The sequence below is a fragment of the Dermacentor albipictus genome, chromosome 5 (genome assembly GCF_038994185.2).
Source record: "Dermacentor albipictus isolate Rhodes 1998 colony chromosome 5, USDA_Dalb.pri_finalv2, whole genome shotgun sequence".
NCBI classification, from domain to species: Eukaryota; Metazoa; Arthropoda; class Arachnida; order Ixodida; family Ixodidae; genus Dermacentor; species Dermacentor albipictus.
Genome location: NC_091825.1, coordinates 153,439,233 through 153,465,791, shown reverse-complemented (window position 1 = coordinate 153,465,791; position 26,559 = coordinate 153,439,233). Strand labels below are relative to the sequence as shown.

At 49.4% G+C, this 26,559-nt stretch overlaps 2 protein-coding genes across 8 annotated transcripts in view; one reads left to right on the top strand and one right to left on the bottom strand.

The window, feature by feature from the left end:
* Positions 1 to 14,618, top strand: part of LOC135902344 (bromodomain-containing protein 4-like) — a 32,280-nt gene extending 17,662 nt beyond the window's left edge. The window contains exons 3-11 of one of the 4 annotated variants that reach the window (XM_065432337.1): positions 1,159 to 1,493; positions 4,401 to 4,450; positions 7,991 to 8,331; positions 9,087 to 9,374; positions 9,747 to 10,054; positions 12,345 to 12,692; positions 12,910 to 13,077; positions 13,253 to 13,448; positions 14,222 to 14,618. In XM_065432337.1, the coding sequence (XP_065288409.1) occupies positions 1,159 to 1,493; positions 4,401 to 4,450; positions 7,991 to 8,331; positions 9,087 to 9,374; positions 9,747 to 10,054; positions 12,345 to 12,692; positions 12,910 to 13,077; positions 13,253 to 13,448; positions 14,222 to 14,500 (2,313 nt within the window). In that variant the 3' untranslated portion in view covers positions 14,501 to 14,618. The remainder of the gene's footprint in view (positions 1 to 1,158; positions 1,494 to 4,400; positions 4,451 to 7,990; positions 8,332 to 9,086; positions 9,375 to 9,746; positions 10,055 to 12,344; positions 12,693 to 12,909; positions 13,078 to 13,252; positions 13,449 to 14,221) is intronic. The other 3 variants (XM_065432340.1, XM_065432338.1, XM_065432341.1) reach the window with 3 other exon arrangements.
* An 8,406-nt stretch (positions 14,619 to 23,024) lies between these two features.
* Positions 23,025 to 26,559, bottom strand: part of siz (Brefeldin-resistant Arf-GEF family protein schizo) — a 43,458-nt gene continuing 39,923 nt past the window's right edge. For all 4 annotated transcript variants that reach the window (XM_065432343.2, XM_065432344.2, XM_065432342.2 and 1 more), the window contains exons 10-12: positions 25,063 to 25,267; positions 24,483 to 24,538; positions 23,025 to 24,435 (exon numbers count right to left, since the gene is read on the bottom strand). In XM_065432343.2, the coding sequence (XP_065288415.1) occupies positions 24,187 to 24,435; positions 24,483 to 24,538; positions 25,063 to 25,267 (510 nt within the window). In that variant the 3' untranslated portion in view covers positions 23,025 to 24,186. The remainder of the gene's footprint in view (positions 24,436 to 24,482; positions 24,539 to 25,062; positions 25,268 to 26,559) is intronic.

Genomic DNA, 26,559 nt, shown 5'->3' with positions numbered 1-26,559 from the left:
ACAGCATATCAGACATTAAGCAGAAGTTCGCAGCACATCAATAATGTTACTCTCTTCCACAGCAGCGCACGCCCAATACAGTTATGCACTAAAAATGATCAATGCACTTTGAGATGACAAATCAAAAAGCACCACAGAAATGAAAGCACGCGCCATCCGTAATTGGCTATCAGTTGTGATGTCTGGCCAATCGGCCGCCGCAGCACGTTACAACGCTTATGCGCATTAGCTCGAGCGGTGGAGCTATACATAATTATGTTCGTAAGACGGCTACCCCCTATCGTAGAAATGGCTTCGTACGTCGCCAGCAGCGACAGCTGTTTAAGTATTGGGAATCGACTAACGCGTATGCTATTGGTGCAAATATACTGAAGTTCGCGCCGATGCTCATACACGCCTTTTGTCAGCTACAGCTCTCGTCTTTACATCGGCGGGCATTGCAAGCTTGCTGATCTAGCTTACGGACGGTTCTAGCTTTGCTGTGAATACATTGTTTTATGCGAAGCATATTACTAGAGCTCAACCCAGCTGCTCAGGCGCGGCGGTGTCGCCTTCAATACCACGTGACACCGTGACGTCACGACAGAGGAGAAACGGGGCTCCAACTCGCGCCGTCGCTCGCGGCGTCGCCTTCAAGGCTGATCACGTGACACTGTGACGTCACGACAGAGGAGAAACGGGGCTCCAACTCGCGCTGTCGCTCGCGGCGTCGCGGCGGTATATAAGCAGCTGCGCTTGCCTCTGCTAGACATTCACGAGGTGAGATGCCTCCTGGAGACAGAGCTGCTCGTTGGAATGAGAAGCGAAGGTTGCGGCGTGCTACAGAGACTGTTTCTAGGTGGCTTTGCTACGGCGCAGCGACTACGCGCCCCCCATCGGACGCAGTGAGCGTCGAGCAACGCAGCGTTCGGCGCGACAACGAAATGTGCGCCTGAGTAAGCGCCGCACGCCTGAGCCGACGCCGACGACACCGGCTTTTCTGCGACACGAGCTCCTTAACGCTGTCGCGTTAAAATAAAGGCTAGTATGCTTCGCATCCTGGGCTTAACCTTAGCTAAGCCACAGCCATTTTTTAAATAGTTCTTTGGTAAAAATTTGTTCGTAAGTTCACTTAGTGAATTCCGCCCCTGAACCATGTTCCCGCGCGCACGTTTCAAGGCCGACGAGTGGAACGATACAATGGGCGAGAACACGTGGAGCCAAAAGAAGGGTGACGTCACGCCTCCGGATCTGGATGCCGGAGTTCCAGAGCCGGGACAGAACGGCACGACGGAGGCGGAAGGGCCCCCGGTCCGGGAGGACGACGTCGAAACCGGCATGTCGAAGTTCGCCGAGAGCTCGGTGCACATGTTCCCCGAGTCGGGCGTGGCCGCCTTCTTCCTGGTCGCCTGCCTGGTCTGGCTGGCCGTGATGGTGTTCGCCGGGAGCGCGCACCACGGCTCCGTGACGGACGAAGCCAGAACGGGACGCAGCAGGCCGGATGACGAACACAGGTATACGCGCGCCCATGCATCGGGGCCGCCGATGCTTCACGTCGAGAAAAAGCTGTGTACCGCCGTTACGCCAGACACTGATGGGAAGGCGAGAACATAAACGTCGTCACCATTACAAAAGGCAACACAGAAGTGGGTCAAGCGGCGAGACTATAGTTCTCGAAGTAGCTCCCTGTGGCGTCACAAATGGCTGACCGAGGCTTATTTTTATTATTGAAAAATGAGCAGTACTGCAACGAAAAAAAAAAACTAAATTCAGCCTGGCAATTTCTGCAAACTATTAGCTTACCAGTACCCAATGTTGCTATAAGACACCAAGACATGAGAATAATGCCTACAGGTGCGACACAAATTGAGAAAGTGTACTTTCCGGAGGTATATATATATAAATGTGAATATCTTAGTAAATGTCTGCAGAGATATCGCAGGTAGCATATTTTTTACAACAAAAGGGAAAAGGAATCAGGTCAAGAAAGGTTGTTAGGCAGGGAAGCAATAAGTGGGACATGGTGTCACTATGAACAATGAAGACGATTTGGCGAGGAGAGTGTGCGGCTGGTTCGGACAGCCCTCTTAATTGTGTATTCAGCTTTGCGGCAGTTTGTAAATACTTCGTAAATACACCTGTACGCTTCACTAATTCTGCCCCACGGCATTATCTTCAGTGATAATCTTCAGTGCTATTCGCTGCATGCCTGCAAGAGGTACTGGAAATTCTACAGTGTGAAATGAAAGGCGTAAGCACTAAATCGGAATATCTTGGCAACTTGAAGTTTGCAGATGTAATGTAGAACTGAGGTTGAACAGCGCGAATAAAAGAAGGACTCGAAGGAACGAATACCACATACAATCGCTGACTGCTATACTGAAAATTCTTCAGTCATTTTATACCTATATATAAAATATAAGCAAACCTAGATATATAATGGCTGGAGAATTTCAAATAAATTTCCAGTAGGCAGTCAGCGCTTGTCTGTGGTATTTGTTCCTTCGCGTCTTTCTTTTATTCGCGCTGCTCAACCTCAGTTCTAAATACGAACCAACTATAGCCCCCATCAAGATCTTGCAGATGCAATTGTTCGGTTAAGCACGCTATAGATGATGCACAAATGCCACTGCCGCGGGCACAGCTTGAGAGCAGGTTTAAGATCAGCACGCAGAAAACTTAGCTTACGCCAAATAGGCTTGGGAAGGAAACAAGAGTTTGCTTTTGCAGCTGGCCTCGTGAAGCAGCGAATGGAGGTGCTCTGGAGCAAATGCAATGTTTATACATGGTGTATATATTTGCCTTACTCGGTCATGGGCACTTCTGCACGGAGAGAAGGGAAACTCGCTGTGGCCGCGTTCTTGTGTGTGTGGTACGCTGAGGCTAGAAAACAAACAAACAAACAAACAAACAAACACAGACAGACAGACAGACAGACAGACAGACAGACAGACAGACAGACAGACAGACAGACAGACAGACAGACAGACAGACAGACAGACAGACAGACAGACAGACAGACAGACAGACAGACAGACAGACAGACAGACAGACAGACAGACAGACAGACAGACAGACAGACAGACAGACAGACAGACAGACAGACAGACAGACAGACAGACAGACAGACAGACAGACAGACAGACAGACAGACAGACAGACAGACAGACAGACAGACAGACAGACAGACAGACAGACAGACAGACAGACAGACAGACAGACAGACAGACAGACAGACAGACAGACAGACAGACAGACAGACAGACAGACAGACAGACAGACAGACAGACAGACAGACAGACAGACAGACAGACAGACAGACAGACAGACAGACAGACAGACAGACAGACAGACAGACAGACAGACAGACAGACAGACAGACAGACAGACAGACAGACAGACAGACAGACAGACAGACAGACAGACAGACAGACAGACAGACAGACAGACAGACAGACAGACAGACAGACAGACAGACAGACAGACAGACAGACAGACAGACAGACAGACAGACAGACAGACAGACAGACAGACAGACAGACAGACAGACAGACAGACAGACAGACAGACAGACAGACAGACAGACAGACAGACAGACAGACAGACAGACAGACAGACAGACAGACAGACAGACAGACAGACAGACAGACAGACAGACAGACAGACAGACAGACAGACAGACAGACAGACAGACAGACAGACAGACAGACAGACAGACAGACAGACAGACAGACAGACAGACAGACAGACAGACAGACAGACAGACAGACAGACAGACAGACAGACAGACAGACAGACAGACAGACAGACAGACAGACAGACAGACAGACAGACAGACAGACAGACAGACAGACAGACAGACAGACAGACAGACAGACAGACAGACAGACAGACAGACAGACAGACAGACAGACAGACAGACAGACAGACAGACAGACAGACAGACAGACAGACAGACAGACAGATAGATAGATAGATAGATAGATAGATAGATAGATAGATAGATAGATAGATAGATAGATAGATATTTGTACAGCTGCGACCTGGCAGTGTTCCTGGCCAACTAGTTCTGCGGAAGATCGCAAGGTAAAGAGAAAATTTTCATCCCCCGACTGGCACAAATGTGTACAAAAAGGGATTCCCTAGGGTTTTATTTGTTTGCTTCGAAAACAAGAGAAAAGCCATGGGTTTAACATGCGTCTCATCCACCCGATCGACTCTATCTTAGAGCTACAGTCGGATGTATCACAATTTTCCCTTTTGCAAACTTTCTTTCACCTTGCGGACTTCAGCAGAACTAATTGGCCAAGAACACAGTTAGTGCGCATCCGTACAAAGCTTCACAATAACGATCTTGTGTGTATACATTGGGACAAGATCGAAATGCATATATTACCTGTACGCATCTGCGTTTCCCACAGCTCGCTGCCATGGCCTCCGAATGAACGGCCCACAAGGTATAGGACTGCACGTAAGTTCTTACGACGGTGCAGCTGCGTTGATATGACGCTCACAGCGTCTTTAGATAGATGTAGAGCCGCCGCCTCTGTACTAAATTCTTCATCCAGTGCACGAGCTCAGGTTGTGGTGCGCAATAACTGACAATGTATCGTGTTGGGTGTGCATAAAATCGGCTTCTCTCCGGAACACAGAGACGCCGAAACATATGCATGGGGGCAACCGGCGCACCGACGCGTTTGAAGTCGTCAGTTGCGAAACTGCGGAAGTTACGCAAGAAGTTAAGTCACTAAAATTTATCACTCCGCGCTTTCCGTCCATGCTTCGTTGCTCGATGTCTGACCTGATGTCTGAAAATATAGAGGTATAGCCTTCTATATATCTAAGCATGTCGAAATTGCCGTCTTAACACTCTCTGTCTGTGTGTGCGCGCGTGCGTGCGTGTGTGTTAGAGAGAGAGAGAGAGAGAGAGAGATAGGCGGCGTAATGAAGTAACATATGGCCACGTACAAGCCATATAAGTCACGTTGAAACCCACTATTGGCATTATTTTTTCACCACAGCAGCAGAGTAACTGTCCCAAACGCAGCAGTGAAAAAAAAAAAAAATTCAGTGCCATTCCACTTTGTGAAGGTAGATGACCAGCGACGCTGTTTATAGGGATGACTATATTGATTTAATATATGTGTAATATATAGGCGCACACACTGGATTCGCCTATATCGACTTCTTGGTCTACGCGAACCTCTTCTACGCACGCAGAAAGAAACGGAAACCTAGCCATATACAGCTTCACTGTGAAAATTCGGCAGAAGCACTTAAGACTGCTTAAGTGTGGGAATGCGAAAACATTATACCGTTTGTAGACCTCGAGACGTCTTGGACGCGCTCATGAACGGACACACTATATAGGCACACCTTTAGACAGCCAGGACCGTGCAGTCGCGGTGGTGTCGGGGAAGCCTGCTCGCCTCGCAGGCCCGGGTTCGATTGCCACCCAGACCAAAGTGCACCAAGTTTCCTTTTCAAAGCCAAATTTGCTTTGCTTACAGAAACCTTCCTGATAAATTTGACGTCAATCCGAGCATTTTTTTTTACTTGTTTTCACTCTACGCCATCGGCCATTTTTGGTACCATGTTTCGGTCACGCCAACGCCGACGGATTTTCGCGTAATGGGGAATATAATGCTTTCGCATTAAAAGAAAAAGGATAGTGTGTTTTTCTGCTTCTGATTCGCAGCACTCCACCGGGACATGCAGGATGGTCAGCGTTTCTCCACATTTAACGCAGACAGGAAGTTCACCACGAGAAAGAAAGAAGTAAACTTTAATGGAGGCGTAAATTAGTATTTAAGACCCTGACAGAGGAGCTAGTGTGGATGCCATGTGGCCGCGACGCAGTTGGCCCACTCTGCCAGCCTGAATTGGCATCTTGGGTCGCGCGTCTTGATTGCACGCTCCCAGGCCCCGAGCGCAGGGGATTGCCGAAGAATTGCCCTTGGCGGAGGTTTGGATGGGCACCTCCAAAGTATGCGGACTTGGTCTACGGTTAATGCTTCGCAGTTAGCAAGAGTTCACCACCATATAGCAAGTAAGAGTGGGTCCCGTAGGTGCGGCCCATCTTAAGTCGCCACACAGTTACTTCAGTTCTCCTAATTTTCCTTGATGGTCGCAAGTTGCCTAATGGAGGCTTGATTAAATAAGGCTTATTCGACGTCTCAGTATCTCACATTCAATTGCCAGTGTGTTCTAATTTTCCTTCGCAGAAAAGGCTTCAAGCCATCTGGTCATGCTCCCATCGATGCATCTGTGGCCGGGCACCCGGCAAATTACAAGCTGGTTACACACACACACACACACACACACACACACACACACACACACACACACACACACACACACACACACACACACACACACACACACACACACACACACACACACATATATATATATATATATATATATATATATATATATATATATATGCACATATACACGCATTGCGTAGAAAGAAGTGAATAAAACTCGTTGACTATGGGATTTTTATGTTTGCGGAATGACATTAAAAACATTACTACACTCAGAGTCAGGGAATATAATGGCCTTTGGTATATGTTGACTTTCTTGATATGTTTAACAACCGACGTTACTGCGTATGCCTCCACGAAAAAAATACTTGTTTCCGGGCGGGAAACATCATATTCTGAAAACGATGAACCAACCGCTGCATAAGACACGCCAGCATGGGGCTTTGATGCCTCAGTATAAAATTCCGGCCATGAGTACTTTATTTAGAGTTCTAGGAAGTACATTCGGATGCATTCCTCTCAGGCGTGCTTGGTAACTATACGACAAATGACGTGTCGCATTCTATCATTTGCCACTGCCATGGTGGCAACAGGCTTGTTGGAGCCACCAGTGGGTGCACATGCGGTGGGACATTCGTTTCTTCGCTCAGCTTCCTCACGTGTAGTGAGAAAGGCGTTTTCATTGACGGTCGGTTTTGAAATATAGCATGGCAGACGTCAAATTGTTAATGGCTTCATAGCATGGGTGTTCAGGATTAGAGTGCAGCTTGAGGAAATATGAGAAGCTTACATATTGTTGTGCATATTGTTACACATGTTCTTGGCAGGTGGAGTGACCACTCATCTGATTTTACGTATAAACTCTGTACAGGAGTTTTTCTGAAGGCATATGTGGCCAAGCGAATACCTAAATGCATGGTGAATCGACGTATAGCGGCTTACCGACAGAGTATACCTCTCCATCCGGCAATGTTCCTTCATGTGGACTCGTTTTTCAGTCGAAAATCACTTTTGACCCATCTACATGATGCTCATGCATTGCAAGTTATCAATTTGTAGCGTGACCTCTCAACAGAGGTTACTGCTGCGATCACAGCATTTGTATGGTATATATATATATAAATACGTGCCTCCAAAGCCTTGCATCCAAGGTTTCTGACGAGGCAGCAGAGCTACTGGTACATACATAATTTTATACCATACTTTCATGTTTTATGATTGCACGGCACTCCACAAATTATTATCATACTTTTAATATATTTATATTTTACGCACCCTAGAGCGACTATATTTTAGGCCCATGTACAGCCGTGTTCCGTACATGCTTTGCACTACATCGTTCCATTGAAAAGGCAAAATCATTTGTATGGCGCACTTTGGGCGGAACTGGCCCTTGCGCCATTAAGCACAGCGTATATGGTCATCAAAAGAAGCAAGAAAAATAACCCGAAGAACGGCGCGCACGATTGCTTACTGGACCGCCACGAGCGTCGCATGCGTGCGCGTCGCACGTTCGTTGGACGGCCCGATCCAATCAAGCAGTAAACCAAAGCAGTCTTTCGCCTGACAACGAGAAAAGTGTTTACCTTCGCCAAGTGTACTCACAACGTACCCAGAGGTCTAGCTAATCAGAGTGCACGGTAGCGCATTCGAGAACTGGAGACGTAGGAGGCCTAGCTGCTGTATAACCTCCTTTACGGAAGCTGGCGTAGGCAGCGCCTCAGCCCTTCTCGCCTCTTCAGGGCCGCAGACGCGCTCGGGTGCGAGCGTCAAGTGGCTGGTGTGCGACTCGGCGCCGTGCCTGAGCGAGGCCAACCGACTCGCGGCTTTGCTGGAGGGCGAGCCGTGTCGCAACTTCTACGACTACGCCTGCCAGCGGGTGGACGACGCGCCGCCGCTGCCCATTCACGGCACCGCGTCGTCGGCGGACACGCGACTCGCCGACGCGCTCGAAGACACGCTACTCGCCTACGTGCGCAACGCGGCGCACGGCGACGTGGCACCGGCGCGCGAACTGCTGGCCGCCTGCGGCACCGGCTCGGCGCAGGACCTGAGCGAATTCGTGGCCGCCTACGTGAGGCCGGCAAGTGCGCTTGTCGCTGTAGGATGCACTGACGGCGCAATAACACTACCAGGAAGAAGTATGTGACGAGACTGTTCACCTTTTAGGCCAGGACGATCATACTGTACCCAAGTCCGTCCACGTGCGTCACCGTGTACACATTCCAGAGCAATCACTGGTGCTCGCGTCGATTCGAGATTGTACGACCGCATTCGCGTCGCGCGTGCAATCTGTTTAGTCGCGCGTAAACCTCGTTATCGAATTGGCGACGACGTTCACGAAGTGTACTGTACGAGAGAGCAAGCATTTCCTGCGCGATAGCGATAAATGCTGGCAGCGATTGACCAAGCGAGCGATCCCTTTCAGGAAGTATTGCGCACGCGTGACAAATACATAAGTAAACGAACGAGCGCGCTTGGACTGTATGTAGGTTAAACACGGGCCATCTGCGGCAAATTACTTCTACAACCGTCCCAGAACTTTACAAGCGTGTTTTACAAACCACGTAGGAAGATTGCCCGGCTTCTTATAAGAAAGAAGACGTTAATTATGGGACTTAACGTTCTTAAATCGTCACAGTGGATTATGATGGACGCCTGAGCATTTTTGCATTCTGCTGCTACCTGGATGCGGCCAGGAATTGAACTCGCGACCTCGTGCTCAGCAGATGTTTTCGGCTGAGCACGAGGTTCGCTGCCCTCCTCTAGCTACCTTCCTGTATGATATGGTTTTGCATCGAAACAGAGCAAATGAAGTACAATGCCTGCGCCTCGCAGTCGTGGCCAACCAGCTATGTGTCGAGCGACCTCGCCGTGTGGGAGGCCGCCGGACGGCTGCTTCGCGAGCTGGACGTGGCGGCGCTGGTGTCAGCGGCGCCCGTGGCCAGGCGCACGGCCACAGTCGCCCTGGGTCCCGCGGAGCTGCTGCTCAAGCCAGGGGACGACGCCTCGCACCGGCAGCTACTCTCGGACGCGGTGCGCGCCGCGGTCGCATTCGTGGCGCCCTCGGCGGACGTACGCACGGTCGCCGACGATGTCTTGAAAGTGCTGTCCGATCTATCCAAGGTGGGCGCGGTCCCGCGCAAGAAGCTTTACTTCCACAGGCCGTACTAGCAACGATCGTACTCAAAGCGCGCGTCATACACGTGGCTTCTTCGCAGCAAGAGCTATTGTGCGGAGAAGCCAGCTTCGACCAATCTATCCGTTTCACGACCGAGCCATATCACATTTGTGTTACAGCTACCACACGCGATAGCGTGCGTGCGCGCGCGGGTGCCTGTTTTCTGTTTGTTCTATACACGCTTAAATTACACGTTTAAACTTAATTTAGGCGTTTAAGATAACGTTACTGAACGTTATAGCGAAAGGAAACGTGCGATCTTTCGGCGCAAGGAGCTCCTCAGTGAATTCTTCCGTGTTTGGCCTTCGCATGCACAGATTCAGGACGCAGCCCTGTCGGCGCGTGGACCTGTGCAAGACACGCTGCCGCTGTACAACCTGAGCGCCGGCCTAGCTACGCTGGTGCGTACCGCAAGCTCATCTCCGAGCTTCACGCCTTCGTCGGTGTTGGTGTTGCCCGGAGTCGACCTGGAGTCCCTCTCGGCGCTCGTGTCTGGTGGTGCGAGACGGGTGCTCCACTACGTAGGCTTCCGAGCGGCGCTGTGGGCGGCACCGTTCGTGTCGACCCCGCCCCACAAACTCATCATGGCGCACATGCTAACGCGTCAGCCGCCGATCGCCGACAAGTGCGTCCCTCTTCGCGTGTCCGTCTCATTTCTAGATCGTCGCTTTTGCGTTAACGCGCGCGACAACACGAGCATGGAGTACGGAATTAAGTCGCGGTTATACACGTACCTGTGCACGTGTGCGTATACCTGCGACATGCAAAATGCCTGGAAGTTTCCCGAACAACCGCGAGCTAAGAACGACAGAAAGCTGAGCTAGTTGGTAAGGATTCATTATGCAAAAATGCTAAGCGGCTTCTCGTTCAAGTTTAAAACAAGCGCGGAAAACACCACATACAGGGTCCATTTGGTTCACCCTCCCCTTCGTGAACTACTGCACAATCTCCTTAGTTCATTGCCAGCAATATCACTGGTGCAGAAATACGTCGCGACCGTCCTGCAGAGCCTCTCTGACGAGCGTTACTCGTCCGGCACGAAGCATGTACAGGCCGAGACGAATTGTGGCGTCCAGGCGGCGCCATGTTGAACTCGTGAAACGAATAATAAATATAATATAAATACCTTGGCGTAACATTTACTCACAATCTCTCATGGTCTGCACACATTGACCAAACATGTTCTAAGGCCTTAAAACAACTTGTACAATTACTTCGTACTATACAGAAGGCTCTATAGCCTACTAAACTCTTGTTCATAGGTATAAAACTCTTTTTCGCACCATTATCGATTAGGCTGACATAGTGTGATTACCCCATAACCAAAATAACATAATCAAACTAGAAGCCGTTCAAAAGAAAGCCGTCCGCTTCATTTTTCACCGATATATATGACCGCTATTTTTCACCCTCGTATGCCCTCCCTGCGCTGAAAAAAAAATTATAGGGTTTTACGTGCCAAAACCACTTTCTGATTATGAGGCACGCCGTAGTGGAGGACTCCGGAAATTTCGACCACCTGGTGTTCTTTAACGTGCACCTAAATCTAAGTACACGGGTGCTTTCGCATTTCGCCCCCACCGAAATGCGGCCGCCGTGGCCGGGATTCGATCCCGCGACCTCGTGCTCAGCAGCCTAACACCATAGCCACTGAGCAACCGCGGCGGGTTCCCTGCGCTGAACCTAACATTAGATTTCCTTACGTCGTGACGTGGGATCATTAAAATTTCAGCGAAACATAATTAACTTGTCCTGACATACTTCGAACACAGCTTGCTTATGTTTCACCACCCGCCGTGGTTGCTCAGTGGCTATGGTGTTGGGCTGCTGAGCACGAGGTCGCGGGATCGAATCCCGGCCACGGCGGCCGCATTTCGATGGGGGCGAAATGCGAAAACACCCGTGTGCTTAGATTTAGGTGCACGTTAAAGAACCCCAGGTGGTCAAAATTTCCGGAGTCCTCCACTACGGCGTGCCTCATAATCAGAAAGTGGTTTTGGCACGTAAAACCCCAAATATTATTATATGTTTCACCAAGCCTTCTTCCACGCGTAACTTCCACAAGGTTAATCTTATCACTTTCCATCCCCCTACAAGTGTCTTCAAGTACAGATCCTTCTCCCCACTATAGCTGTATGGAATTCCTCACATGGCTGCCTTCGTTCACTCCCGATAAGCTCATTCGAAACTGCTCTTTATGAAGCCCAGTGTGTGTACCTGCCTAACTTGTGTTTAGTTTATGCTTTATGTATATGCCTTTCACTGCTTTGCTGCTTTTAGTATTGAAGAAAACAATTTTTCAGTGCTTTTACTGTTGTTATAACATTTAAAGTTGCCAATGTTGTAAGAGTCATTGTTGATAACAATTTTTTGTTCACCACTGTACTGGCGTATACTCCTGCAATAGCCCTCCTATGGAGCTGAATAATAATAATAATAATAATAATAATAATAATAATAATAATAATAATAATAATAATAATAATAATATAGAAGTGACGCTCCTTCTGAACTAATTAGGAAGGTGCAGGAGAATCGAGTGGAGCTATGAAAGAGTAGAACGGTCAGGCTGACCCGCTTATTCTGGCAACGCAGGTCGTTGCGCATATTCATATCCAATTTCCGATAACTCTATCGTTCTGACTGCCCTTTTCTTCGGTGTAGCGTATTTCGCGCTTGTTTGAAACATGAATGCATTGCCGCCCACCTTGCATGCGAGCGCAGCTCACTCAAGTGCCTTTCTCAAAGGAGGCTTCTCCACAGGTCGAATTGTTGTGCGGATAAGCAGGCATCCCAGGCGAAAACATAAAACGGGGACATGCGACGCTCACACTTCGGAGTGTCGTTAATGATGGGCAAAATAAAGGTAAAGTACCATAGTGAAGGTAAAGTGAGAGAGTGCACTCCCGGCGCAGGCGACGTGCGTGCAGCCGAGCCGTGGGCCACGCAGTGCCGCTGGTGTACCTGCGGGCGGTGCGCGGCGCCCTGGGTCCGCTGACTCTGGCGCGCATGTGGACCGACCAGCTGGAGGACCGCTTCCTGCGCAGCCTGCCGCGGCTCCTCCCGCAGCCGGGCCCCGACGCGCACCTGGTGGCGCACAGTGTGCGAGACACTCCGCTGGCGCGCTTCTATCCGGCGCTACTCGCGGACTCCAAGCGCTGGAGCGCCCACTTGCTCGCGCTGGCCGCCGCCATGGCCAACGCCACGGGCCGCAGGAACAACGCGATGCTCAAGGTCCGCATGGCCGCCGCTGCCGCCGACCGGTGCGTGCGCTGGCGGCGCTTCGTTACAGCTTCACGTGCACGATTTCGCGCCATGAAACCTTATAACTGTATATACTTCAAATGAAACAATGCACGTGCGCATAACGGCACACTTGGAGCGCTGTCAACGTGACCGCTCCGGTGCTGCACACATGTGGTCAGTCGGGCCGCTGACGACCTGACATGCGCGTATACGCCGGGCGGTCTTCGCATGCAGCTCGGGCGGCTGGGCCCTGGACATGCGGCCTGCGTGGATACCCGGAGGGGCCCTGCGGCTGCCACCCGGGCTGTTCGGCTCCATCTTGCCGCTCAACAGCTCGCTGCGCACTCTGCAAATGGCACGGGTGGCAGTGCGCTTGTACACCGCCTTGGCCGCGCGACTCAGGTGCGCCACGTATCAACGCACGAAAGGAGCAAGCACGTACCGTTGCGCCTGCAGTCTTGCGATTGTCGCGTCCTATATTTACTTATTACATACCTGCTTCGCCCTGTCTGAGCGGGCATTCCAGCGTACGTGAGCTCCCATCCGACCTGCCTCGCGGCACGGCGCGTGCACGCAGGGACATTCCGGGCGTGTTCGATTCCCCCGTGCGCGAGTCTCGGGTGGCGAATCTCCGGAGCGTGGCCGACTGCCTCCGCAACGACTTGGATGCCATGCCGCCGGCGCTCAAGAGCGGCTTTCCGCCTGCCAAGGGCCAGCCCTGGGCCCTCTTTGACCAGGCGGTGGGCTTAGCCCTGGCGCACGATAACCTCGCGGTACGTGTATACAGCCGCCCGAATCGCCAGATTTGTTGGCGGTATGCTTGAATGCAAACTGGCCCAGCGGTACATGGCACTGAGTGAACCGCTACAATTTCTGCTATGTGGTGTTGAACACCCGACAAGCCACGGGCGGCTCTGAAGGCAGCCTTACCCTTCCCCATTTGCAATAACACGCCTCCCCTTTCCACCGCAGAGTCTTCGCCGCATTTTAATGTGGAATAAACGTGGTTTCATTCTTTCATTCCTCCTTCGCCATACCCCCACCGCCCTCAATAGAAAAACAAGTTCATGCATGTGATAAACGTCGCGACAACGATTAAGAAGCGAATCTTGATGCGATATATAAGCAAGCTGGCCTCAGACAAATCGCAGCTGTGGCTAAGGCGATGGTGGAAAACAAGCATTGGTGCTCGCCGACGTAGAAACATATGTCGTTGCAGCAGTGCTGCGCTCTTGGGCGGCGCAGCAGCAGTTTTGACAGCTAGCCGGGTCATTATTTCAGCATGTTCCCCCTGCAGAACGGTCGTTGAGAAACTGCGCTCATTTCCAGCCACAGCCCAGATACGCCGTCTTCCCGTAGCTTTCGTAAGATGCCGTGCGTAAACTGGACGCGTGCTCTTCCCGCCTCACGACGGTCGGTGCAAGTATTGCAGACTATAGCCCATATTCCCAACGACAACGAAATCTCCGGCATATACCGGCGACAGTTATATTAGTCACACTGTGTCTGTCGACGCCGCCAGAAGACGAGTTCGTCTGGTACGCAGGAGATGCTAGACACCCGACGCATTTGGGACAAGGACCTACGGCTGAAGGGGTTCGAGAACCTCTCCTCGGACCAGCTGTTCTTCGTGTACTACGCACTGGACAATTGCCAGCGGTCGGACGCGCAGGCGCAGCGCCGGCTGCCGTGGGCGCTCGGCGCGCAGGAGCGCGTCAACGCGCCGCTCCGCCACTGGGCCCCGTTCGCTAAGCACTTCGGCTGCGTCGACGGAGAACCCATGGTGGCGCCGAAGCGGTGCACGCTGCTCGGCGCACGCGGCTAGTGCGTGCCATGAACAGCGCGTGGTCTCGTACTATATACAACGAATGCGCTATAGTGCCGTTGACTAATACGAAAGGAACTGACCATGATTTATTAAATTCGCACATATCCTAGCGACAGCGGGGAATGGCTTTGCATTGTATACCACGATATAGCCACGTATAGCTTCCAACCTCGATTTTTCAAATTTGGCTGTGAATTCGTCCCCCACTGATCGCACGCCCTCGACTGCAGCGCTACAGCGCCGAAATGCGTGCTTCCAATACGAGCAAACTGTAACTGCGCAATGTTCAGCACGATCCGGCGGCGCACGTCGCGACGTGACAGATGTCGGCGATGCGCCAGCGCCCCGCCCTGGAGGGAGAGTTCTCTGGCGTTGGCTTCCGCTTTTTCTGCCAACATTGTGCCTGCTGTCCACATACACAACGTCCTTCCATAGACGCTGCAATATTGCGTAAAACCCCTGAAACTATAGACAGCAACGGCAGCGCTGCCGCGCCGGCGTGCAGAGCGCCGCACGCGGGGTAAAATTGCAGCCAGCGGGTGTACACCTTTCCAATCTCCCCTTAACACTGCCTTGATTGCCTGCTGCACCGCACGTGTTTTCGCAGGTTTCGTACCGCGCGCAGTGTGTGTGTGTGTGTGGACGTTTCACTCGAAGGACATGTGCACAATGTGAACGCTTCGATCTGCCTTTAAAGAGACATTAAAGGTTACTATGAAGTCAAGGCAAAGTGATGCTCGAGGTACAGCACGTCTAAGGCGTCAATATAATCGCGAACAGAGCTTTAGTAACCGAGAAATTGAGCTAAATGCATGACACGATTTGAGACACCCCAGCGACATTCCAGTACTAGCCCCATGACGAAGGCACTCATCATAATTTATGTCACTAGTACTCAACTACTCGTACTAAAAAGATCATTCCATTAGGTTACAAGACGGAAGAAAATGCTACTTGTCTAGTTCTATTCGATTATAAGAAGAAAAAACATTTTGACGTTACCCTTCAGTAGTATGGGTGGTCGAAAGGTTTCGTTTTCGCTCGACTCTGCGCCGCGCGCGCTTTGGAGTTCTTTTATTTTTACCATGCTCACAACTAATGTTTGTGTGGACGCTCATTTGTACCGTCCGAAAATGAATTTTTTTCACTAATTTTTTCTCTGCACTTATGAAATAATTTCATGTGAAATGTTGAAAGGTTTGTTTTTATTGCCTACATTTTTTTTCTGTAGCGAAGAGGTTAGGTGGCATTTGTTCCTCCCTTTTCTGCTTCCTTACAGTTTTTAGTACTATTACGAGGTTTGACGCACCGGTGTCAATTTTTCAAGCTGGTCACATGGCTGTCTGCAAGATGCGGTTGATGAAAAAGGCACTAAGGCATGCAACTGAGAACAAATCGTGACCAGTTGGTTACAGATGTGTGGCTAGTTACACAGTCTCCCTCCCCCTCCTCTAATCACATTAAGGAACCGCCTTTCCCAAGGTAGGCACCTGGATCCGCCCCTGGCCTTATGGACTCCGCACGTTGGGAGAGAAGTGTGGCGACAGTCACGTGGTACTTTTCGCTATAACGGCCATGTCGTCGGGGCACAATGCGGTTTTAACGCGGTGGCGTTAAAGAGTCCGGCGTCGCAGAAAATCGGGTCCCGACGTCGGCGGAGTTGTCCGTGAGCGAAAATTCTCCTATATATTTAGGTATATATATATATATATATATATATATATATATATATATATATATGTATATGCGCTGTCTTGCTATACGACATGCGGTATATGCGGGTTATATTGCCACGCCATTGTATCACTAACGTTGCTCCTACGTTACCTTGCATTCTTGACAAAGTATTCATCGGAATTTTGAGAATGACAGCCCACAAACCACGGCCGGACTCGACTCCCCCGCTCCTCCGCGCTCGCGGGGGACAGTCGAGTCCGGCCGCGCACAAAGTGCGAAACAATAACATAAATCTGAAAGTGATGTATCATTTTGGCGCGCCTGTGCACCACCTCCGGGATCGGCCCACGCAAGAGGCCGCGTTTCTACCAGAAAGCTCGCCTTCGTGCGCCGCCTCCGCCGCCAGCGTTTCCCGGCAAACATTACGGCTACACAAGCGGCAGTTGCCGGGGAGCGTGAGAAGCAGTCGGAGATATTTGAATGCTATGCAAAGCTAATCGTCCTCCCAAGTTTTTGGCTGTATCGGTTTTCACTCGACGTGGAGAACCGGCGTTTGTCAGCGTGAATTCGAAAATCTTGTCACTGTCTGATCGCTTGGCGCGGTAACTAAAACATGAGTGCTCATGGACGGCCAACCCAATGCAACCCTGAAACATCGAAGCGTCAATCGTTATAAAACATTTGCGTCAGCCGCCGGCATTGTTTTCGCGAATTTCAAGTCTAGTAGAACTGAAATCACCATATACAATGTCTACCGTAGCTTCCTGTACGAGGACGTGCCTTGCTCAACCCAGCGATCACTGTAGTCGGTGAACCAGCATCATACATATAAGCTTTGTGCTTCGGCATTGCCTTTTTACCCTGTAAGGCATAATATCCAAAGAGTACTGCATTAAAAGAACCGGGCGGCTATTTGTGAGCACACTATTTCCACACGTAAAATGGGTGAATGCGTCGTGGGGGATGGAACGAACAATACAGGAAGATAATAAGAAAAATGTCGGTTTTCATTCTCTTGCATATCGAAAAAAAAAAAAACCGGCTAATGTCACAATTAGGCCTCGCATGGTCATGCCGCGTGCTTGGACCATACGCTATATACAGGGTCCTGAATATATTGGCTGCGCACGTTCAATAAAGGATTTGGCGCTCACCGCTGCACTGTTCCTGCTCAAATTTTGCAGAACGGGCGCATTTTAGCGTCGACTTCGTTTAGTATAACACTTGGCACAGTTAATTGCCTGGTTCCTAAAAAAAAAGTGGAAATTTGCGCTTATGGGAATGCGAGCCGCTGTCGCGACGGCGCAAGCATAAACTTTTGTCGCCACCTGTCGTCATCTGTAGAAAGCAGCGTTTCAGGGAGGGCAGCCCAGTCACCTGTTCGAGGAGCGGGCAACACGCGGTTATTCTAGTACGTACACTGTAACGCGGCAGACCTCTCCTCAGTTTTTTTCCTTCCTCCATGGCCGCCGACGACAAAGGATGACGCCGCCTGTCAAAACCGACACGGCGCTATAGTGTGTACTAGGGCTCTATTCTGGACACGCATGGCGGCTGCACGGCCGCCATTACCCGCCATGTTTACTCTCTGATTGGCTGTCGAGAGGTCACGTGTTTTGAAATTTGTGCCGGGAAACGGAAGTTTTGCGAAATGCCATTTTGAGTTTTCATCAAGATGACGAAACGTGACGTGGAGCTGCAAATTTTATGGACTAATACATTTTTTTGGTCCTTGGCAGATATATTGTGATGTTAGTGCTTCAAAAAGAATGTGAGCGGTAGCGTGCAGAAGCCAGTGCAATGCATCTGCGATTGCGCGAATATGTGGTGGCGATTCAAGATATGCGCCATGCCAGCTTGCTGATTGGCTGAAGGAATACCTCGTGAGGAGCGTCACAGGAAGGGCTGTTTCGTAATCGTCATTTTGACGATGCGTGACGTTGCACTGGGCCGCCATTGCTGAGATTTTCCGCCATAATTTTTGCTGCGACGAGCCGCGCGAATTATGCTAATGAGCAGCCATATGCAATGGCAGCCGAGAGGAATGCGTATCGCCACATTTTCCCTATCGTTTGGCGCCACGAAAATTTTTTGTTCATAACGCGTGCTCATAGTATTTGCATCGCTCTCGGGTGGTGTTGGCATTTGTGTTTGGGGCCATCATTTTTTTAAAGAACGCGTTTATACAAAATAATATTGGTTGAACATAGCAAACTTTCAGCAATATTGTCCACTTTTCACTGCTGCATTTGTATTGTAATCGAGATTAGTGCCTTTTCGCACAATCAGACGTTATGACAACGGCCTCTTTCTAATTTATAAAAAGAAATGTACGCAAGGCGGCGCCTTGAAGTTTCCTCCCGTGGTGCGAGTAACCAGCGAAATGAACAAGAGATGGCAGCGCCGGCGCTTGCGTCGCGCTAGTGGTTATCTCTGGCGCCCGCAACGCTATCAGTGATATTCGGCCGTTTCTCTGCCAGCCGAGTCGGGCTGAGTCACTTACGTTTCACGAAATAGCGATAACGTGGCCTAGAACGTGCGCGCATCACCACTGGTAGGTCGCGTATGTTGTCTCAAGCAAGAAAACAAGCGCGTTGGCGCCAACATGCGATGACTCATTGCATTTTCCGGGGACACGCATCCTAGCTATTGAAGCAGACGACGGCTTGTACGCAGCAGACGACGGAAGCGCGAAGCGTTTTCGACGGAACAATCATACGCTTTGAGATAGCTGCTTTATTTTTACTGCGGAGGAAAACTGTTTTGCGTTACCGATAACGCTACATTCAGTGTCTTCGTTTCAGTTTCTTAGGCAAAACGTCAAGTTGGCGTCACGTTACGTAAGCAAAACTGGGCCACCAGCGCCATTTTGTTTGCGTCGCGCCTACGTCACGCACCGAAGAAAATGGCGGAATGTCCAGAATAGCGCCCCTAGAGTCCTAATCTAGTACACTACGACGGCGCACACCTCTAACCCCAGGCCGATGCCGCGTCTACTGGTGTCACGTGGGCCCTCGCGCCGTATTCGTTTCATTACAGTCGAGCCAATGCCAGGGTGTCAGAACGAAATGTTCTTTGTTCCGATTTTAGTTCCACTGAAAAACGTTCCGTTCCGTTCTGCTTCGGAACACACACACACACACACACACACACACACACACACACACACACACACACACACACACACACACACACACACACACACACACACACACACACACACACACACACACACGCGCGCGCGCGCGCGCGCGTAACGGTTCATAACGGTTTTGCTTCTCATGCAAAAATTTTCGAAGCAAAAGAACGATAAAAACATAGTATTTATTTTTCTATATAAGCGAATTATGAATTCTGAGATCATGCTCGGTGCCATGAGTCAAGGCACTGAGCATGATTTCAGAAGCAGCCATAGAGTAGAGTAACTCTGTGGAAGCAGCACAACACCGAATGTATTCGCGGAAAAGCGAGACCACTGTTCCGATAAAACGAACTTAGGGACGATAACACTTGGGTAACAAAGCGATGTGCCCGTAGAAAACGAAACGACAAGCCCTTCAGCGCGCAAACCCCGGGTTTTGCTACGATGCCAATGTGCACAGAGCGGCAGGCTTATCAAGATTTGTGGAGCGCTTGACTGGCTATCGCTCGACCTATCCCTGCTATCCCTGCCCGAAATTCGCGCTATTTTGACGTTGCCTGACATCGCTTGCGGATTGCCGACTTTTCCCCTTGAACCGAAAACCGATCAAAAATATTTAACTCCGAAACAAAATAATAAATAATGTTTCAGTTACGTTTCTGTACCAGTCAAAAATATCGTTATTTTTCGTTTTTGTGTTCGTTCTGTTCAGACACATCAGTCGCGCTCCAGTGCCATTTATGATGATTTATGCTTGAAAAGCGTCGACCTACTGCTTGCAGCGTATGTTCGCGCCACTTACCTTCCGTGTGCGTTGTGTTTGTTTTGGGAACTCCCTAGAATATCTTTATATGGCAAGTGCGACGTCGCTTCACGCCGCTTTTCATTACAATGAAGTGCTGCGCTTTCGGATGTCGAAATATATTCTGCAAAGGCAAAAAGCCCTTCATGATATCGCCCAGTAAGCGCGACGGATTAAGAAGAAAGACGTGGGTTCAATGAATTGGGAGGGAGAAATTCAGACCGACATCCCCCACACGACTATGCGTGGCAAGCTGCGAGTCTCTCGTAGTGAAGTATACGTGCCGAGGCTTGCGTGACAGATGTGTCACACTTCACTGAGCATGTTGCCATTTATCTGCGCGTTTTAACACAATTCTTGCGCTACGTGTTTTTTGTTTAGATATGCACTACGTGGTCGCGTTTTGCGCGCCTAATCGTTATGCATGTATTCGCCAACAGGCTTGAATTCGCGGGCATGCGAGGCTGCGTGCAAGAGCTTGATTACGAAACTTTTGGATTCAGCAGTCTTTTCTTTACTAAATTCGAGGCTCGAGCGTGAAAACTCCACTTAGAAAAGCAAATCTCTGCCTTTTGTAGTTACTTACTAGCATTATTTAGAGCGAATAGCTTTGCTTGCCTCTTTCTTTCGTGTTCGTCGTTGGCGGTCGGCCGGTGGAATCGCCATACAAAGGCACCGATGAAAACCGTGCGTGCTCTCCCGAAATCGAGTTTCGGGGCGCGTCCTTCGCCGAACGATACTATCATAGATCTTTGAGGCGTATACCTGCTAATTCGCGCGAGCTTTAAAGTGTGCTCGTGAAGGTTTAGATGCGGCAGTGGAGCACTCGATCGCAAGGAAAACGTGCGGTACGTAGCCCGCTCGTTCGCTGGCTCGTATAGTCGTCGCTTGTTTAGTCTGTTCGCTCAGTCGTAACCTCACAAAAGTAATATCTCGCAAATGTTATTTAAGAGTGAGCGCAACCGTGCTCAATGCATGCACCTCTAAATTACTGATGGAGCAACTCGGTTCGCGACAAGTGCGTCACTTCGTGAACAGACGCGCACGATGAAATGGTGTTTCTAAGTGATCAGTAACTAACCTGAAAGAGTAAAGATATTTACTCAACGTAAGCTCAATATTCTCTCGTTAGAGCCCGAGTGAAACGCTGTTACCGCGTTCCCACTTCGCGAACGAATGCTAAAAAATTAATTTCATTTCTGTCGACTTTAAGGCACGAGAAACATAATAACATTACGCCCATCCTGAGCATTTGCGCGTGATTAGAAGATTGGCAAGCATATGCACGAAGATTAGCACGTAGGCGGCATTGTAGCTTGCAATATTCTGTCGAGCCTTCAGAGCAGCTATCATCCGTGTCTTCTGCCAGCCTTTGAGCGTCATAGCTGATACGCGCCGCGAATTCACCTGGTAAGAAACGGCGCGGATTATGTAGGTTACTGAGGGCTTGTTGGAGGCCGGGATGCTAGCGTTCGATCGTAAACGTGTCGTTCACAACCATTTGCAACAAGCGCTTGACAAATTTTGCGTACCTAATTGTAGCGTATATACGCGATACATTCGGAGTCGCCATGGGACGGCGTCAGCGCTCGTATAGGTATACTTTTAAAAAATAGTTATCAAAACAAGAAAAAAAAAAGCTGCAGTCACTGAATTTGGACAACTCTCCTTATAGAAATTCTGTGCTGTACTCGAAGTTACTCTGAGCAAGAAAGCCAACGCGAACGCTTAACGCGCACCGCTTCGCTGTGCGTGCATTCACTCCGCGAAAGGTCGTCAGCCACGCTCAAGCATTGTAGGCGGCGCCACGGTCGAGAAGGGAGGGCGTAAGAGAGGAGAAACGAGGAGGAGAGTGTCGCTACTTTACGAAGTTTCAGTCTAGGGACCATAGCATGGAGGAAGGAAACTGAGGAGAGGCCCTACCCCCTCCGCACGCTAGGAGAAAAGTGTGGAAGAAATGACGTAGTAGGTTCTCTGTTTTGTTTTTTTTCTTTGCTGTAGTGGCCACGCCTTTCGGGCCACAATGGCGGCTTTGTTATGGTTCTGTGTGTTCACATGTGTTGCGCCTTCGGTTTCGTAGCGTGGCAAAGGCGCCGTGCGGGCAGGTTTGCGTTGGTCTCCCTGTTTTGTTGCGCTGCGTTATCTGGACCGTGCTCTACCGGATGTTGCTGTGGCCAGGTGGGGCAGGAGGAACTAAAGTTCGTGAAATTAACGCGCATGCAACGCTGTACGCAATGTACCGCGCCACGGCAATGGCAACGGACGAAGGAATATCCGTGGGAAATTTTGCCCTCTATGGCGGAATCATACTAACGTGCTAACGATTGTTTAGTATTGCTGCGGAGCGCGCGCGTCCGAGCAGCACGGTTGCGCGCAGCGCGGCGTGGTTTCGCGAGAAATGTAAACAAGAGAGGAGAGCTGGCCCGAAAGGCGGAACAACACCTTGAGCAACGCCAACTTTCGGCTTCACAAAGAGTGACGTCAGGCCCTCTCCTGACTCTCCTGGCTGGCTTCGCTTGATTCGTACCACCGAGAAGATATCATCGACGTGCGTGGCATGAAACTGTATAATTCGTCGCTGACTCCCAAATTTATCAAAATGAATTGCTTTCTCATTTAAATTTGGTTTTTTCTATTGCCCAATATTTCAGAAAATTCTGCAGCCCCTTTTCGTGTGAGAAAAATCAATTGGCAACTGTACTTATTTGCACATAAGGTCCAATTTCAATAGAATGAAATTTTGTTATAACAAAGCGAATTGCCAATTTTACCAACTTCATAATATAGAGGTTTAACTGTAGTCTAACTTAACTTCAAATGAATTTCTTGGACTTCAAATAAAAAGTGATTCTTGTTGTACATAAGTTGAGGCATGCAGAGGTGTAATCATCACATCGAAATATGCATTGGTGAGCTTCTTTATGTGCACACATATCAAGATGTGAAACATTTACAAACATTTAGCCCAAAATGGGCTGTTTGCATGCACTGACTGGAAGCAAATCCTGCAGACTCCATATACAATATTGTCACACGGTATTCACATACTCTTCGTAGCATACGTTAGGATGAAGTATCAATACTTGCACGTTTAAAATATTCTGAACACTCACTAGACAACTTCTTGCATGTAGCAGCACATTAAACGTATTTTGGTGTATGCCAAGAAGGCAAGTTTCCAGCATCACACAAGTTAATAAGAATGTTCGAGATATCTAGAAGAAAGTGGCAAACTGCACGAAGTATGTTCACCCACCCTTTCGTATACAAGCTCAGCAGTTCAATTTCTCGGCGCTTTATGAACGCCAGTAAAGCCCTCTAAGCAGATTTCTTTATAGAATAACAGAATAAGCAAATTCGTGTGTGCCAGATTTGTGCCACTAACATTCACAAATGTGCCACTTCCTAGAAGCATGCAATGTGGTCTTAATACTGTGGACAGTCCACACAATTTGTTCGACTGCTTCTGTGCTCAGGGAAAATGTGCAGCTTTCAATTATACCACAAGGGAGACTTGCACTCTGCTGCATAGTACACACTTTGTTTTTCTTCTTTTATGTACACATGCTGACATGCACAGTTACAGCACCAGCATACAGCCTCTCAACAGGCACAGGTGCCATCATGATGGCACCAACACAATAAACGCGGTGGCGGAAGAAAGCTCCTCTGCACAAGGCCATGGGTGCCACTATGACATAGGCACCATTCGGCTGTCTGCTCTCTCCTTTGATGGACAGGCCATGACTGTGGCCACAGGGCCACACTGGCAACACCCAAAGCAGGCCACCTGCACCACGCTTGTGCAGACTGAGCAAGAGGAGTGGGGCCTTTATTGTGAGGTTGGGGTGGGGAGGGGAAGGTATGCTATAAGAGCAGGAAAGTTCTCATACAAAAGGGGCAAGGGAGCAGGGAAGGGTGTGTGATATATATATATATATTAAAATGCGAATCTTCTGCTGTACATAAAGGAGAGGCAGATTGAGAGTCAATTTGCAAAATAAAATGGCCTATCGCGTATATACACTGGGGGTTAAGGCGGGCAGGTGTGTAACCCACCACCTATCCTGGTGGTTCTGTCGTTGCTGGCACTTCTGAGGTCACCACAGCTGCCGCTTGGGGTGTAGTGGTGGTGGTGGTAACTGCCATGTGGCGACCACGCTTGCCAAACAGGTTCCCCAGGAAGCCGTGCCGGGTCCCGTCGCCCAGGCTGGTGGCTGCTGCTGCTGCTGCACCATCCGGATGCTGGACCGTGTGGGGTGACGACTCCCGGCTCACCGAACTGGCCGCCGAGGACTGGAAGGAGACGGACTGGAGGCGGGGCCCGTTGCCAGCCGCTCTGTCTGCTGCCAGCTCACCATGCCACTGTCCAGAGAACCCGCGCTGCCTCGACGAACTGGGCGTGCCGCTGTCTCTGCAAGGTTTAAACCACAATTGGAGACACTAGCGAAGAGCCTGGCACCAGTGAAAACTTGACAGAATCACATATAAGAAACTCACCATGGCCACGTGACTGTCGGCCACATGATGCAAGACACAGTAAAATACAGGGGTGGAAGCGCAACATGAATTGCATGAGAGCATTGCTCATACCTGAGCTGTTGCAAAACTGTTAGAGTACAGAATCCCTGATGTAATTTTGAGATTGATGCATTATTGCTGTGGTTATTTACCAAACTCATAAATTCACTGCTAGACAAAGCATGTTGTAAACCAGGACGTACAACTGTGCCTAATACCACAACAGGCGGTCAGGAAGAACGAAGAAAAACAGTGGCTTGGCTATTTCTTATCTCTAATAAGGTAAAGCAACTATTTTTACAGTTCCTTTTCTTTTTTGTGTGTGCCACATGCTGTGAATATATAGCTACTGATGAGAATGCCTCCTCCTTCGAGTGCTGTTTTGAATTCATGACAAAGTGCACATGCCATACTCACGCTGGTCGTGCAAGTCAAGTAGGGAGTTGGAGAGGGCTGAACGCTTGAGGCATGGGCTCTGGGCCAGTAAAGTGCTGCCGCCTCCATTTCCCTCCCCCGTGGCCTCCATGTCGGCGAGCCCAGAGTCCCGCTGGTCCCAGGGGCTGCGCAATGCCTGCTGCTTCTCCAGTTCCCCTTCAATGCGCAGGCTCTCCATCTCATCCATCTGTGCACAGCAATGGTGGCCAAGTGGGCCTCCTCGTATCATATCCACTAGAATGTCTTTACTTGTGACTGGCACCTTAGCAAAGAATCAAGGCAGGCAGTGTTTCCTAGATTTTTAAAATTAAATTTAGAATATGACAGAATCCAGTTTCGTTGGGGAAATACATGATAAATAAAGAATTATGATGATGGTTGGTGTTTAATGGCGCAAGGGCCAGGTGTGGCCAAAGAGCGCCATGCTAATACAATAAATAAAGAAGGCATACACTGGTGACAAAGGTTAGAACAATTAATGTTTTATAGGGTTATTAAAAATTTTAAATGAAAGCCTGGGGTTTTACATGCCAAAACCGCGATTTGGTTATGAGGCACGCCGTAACGGTACTTTAGACAAATTTTAACTACAGGGGGTTCTTTAATGTGCATTCTATGCACAGGTGTTCTTGCATTTCACCCCCATCGAAGTGCGGCCACCACAGCTGGAATTTAATCCCGCACCTTAGGACTTGGCAACGCCGTGGTGGCCACTATGCCACTACGGCGGATTTTACACAAGATGAAATGTTCAGTTCTGTCGTCTCATTGCCTTGTTAGGAGTCATGTTGCTTATACTTTAACATTACCTAACACTTATAAACTACCAATGCGATGGTCAAATCCAAGACCTACCCAATAGCAGTTCCAGATGCCCCAATTTCATAAAAAGATCACGTTAATCTGCAACTTCACATTCATAAATGAAAAAGGGTGCAGAGAGTGGGAATCATGGAGAGTTGTGAACTTGTGCAACTGTGAATCAGTGTGCAACATGCCATGAACCCAAACACTGTGCGAGAGATGTTCTCTCAACCTTCTCCTCCTTACTTAGTTTCAATTGGCAGGGTGTCTACGAAGTTGACATTTCCAAATTCCCTGAGTTTTCCTGGTTTTCCCCAAGTGCCTTTGCAAAATTTCCTGAGTGACACAGAACTTTGTTTTATGTCAAGATGGGCTGACACCATGTCGCCCGATGGTGTCACTCTAGTAGGCATGTTAAAAAATAAAGAAAGACTTCATAAATTTTGTAGTATCTGTTTTATTCAAAAAGAAAACAGAAGGAACGGGTTAGTAGAATACATAGCAAAAAAAATTTATTCGAAAAAAATTTCGGATCTACGGTTACGGCAAGAAGTCTGGAAAATTGGACAGCAAAGGGTTCTTGCATCCAAAATTAGAGATGCTCTAATACATTGGATCTGTGGGGTACATGGTGGTGCCGCGAAGCCGTCTGAATTATTAGGCATCCGGATAGTC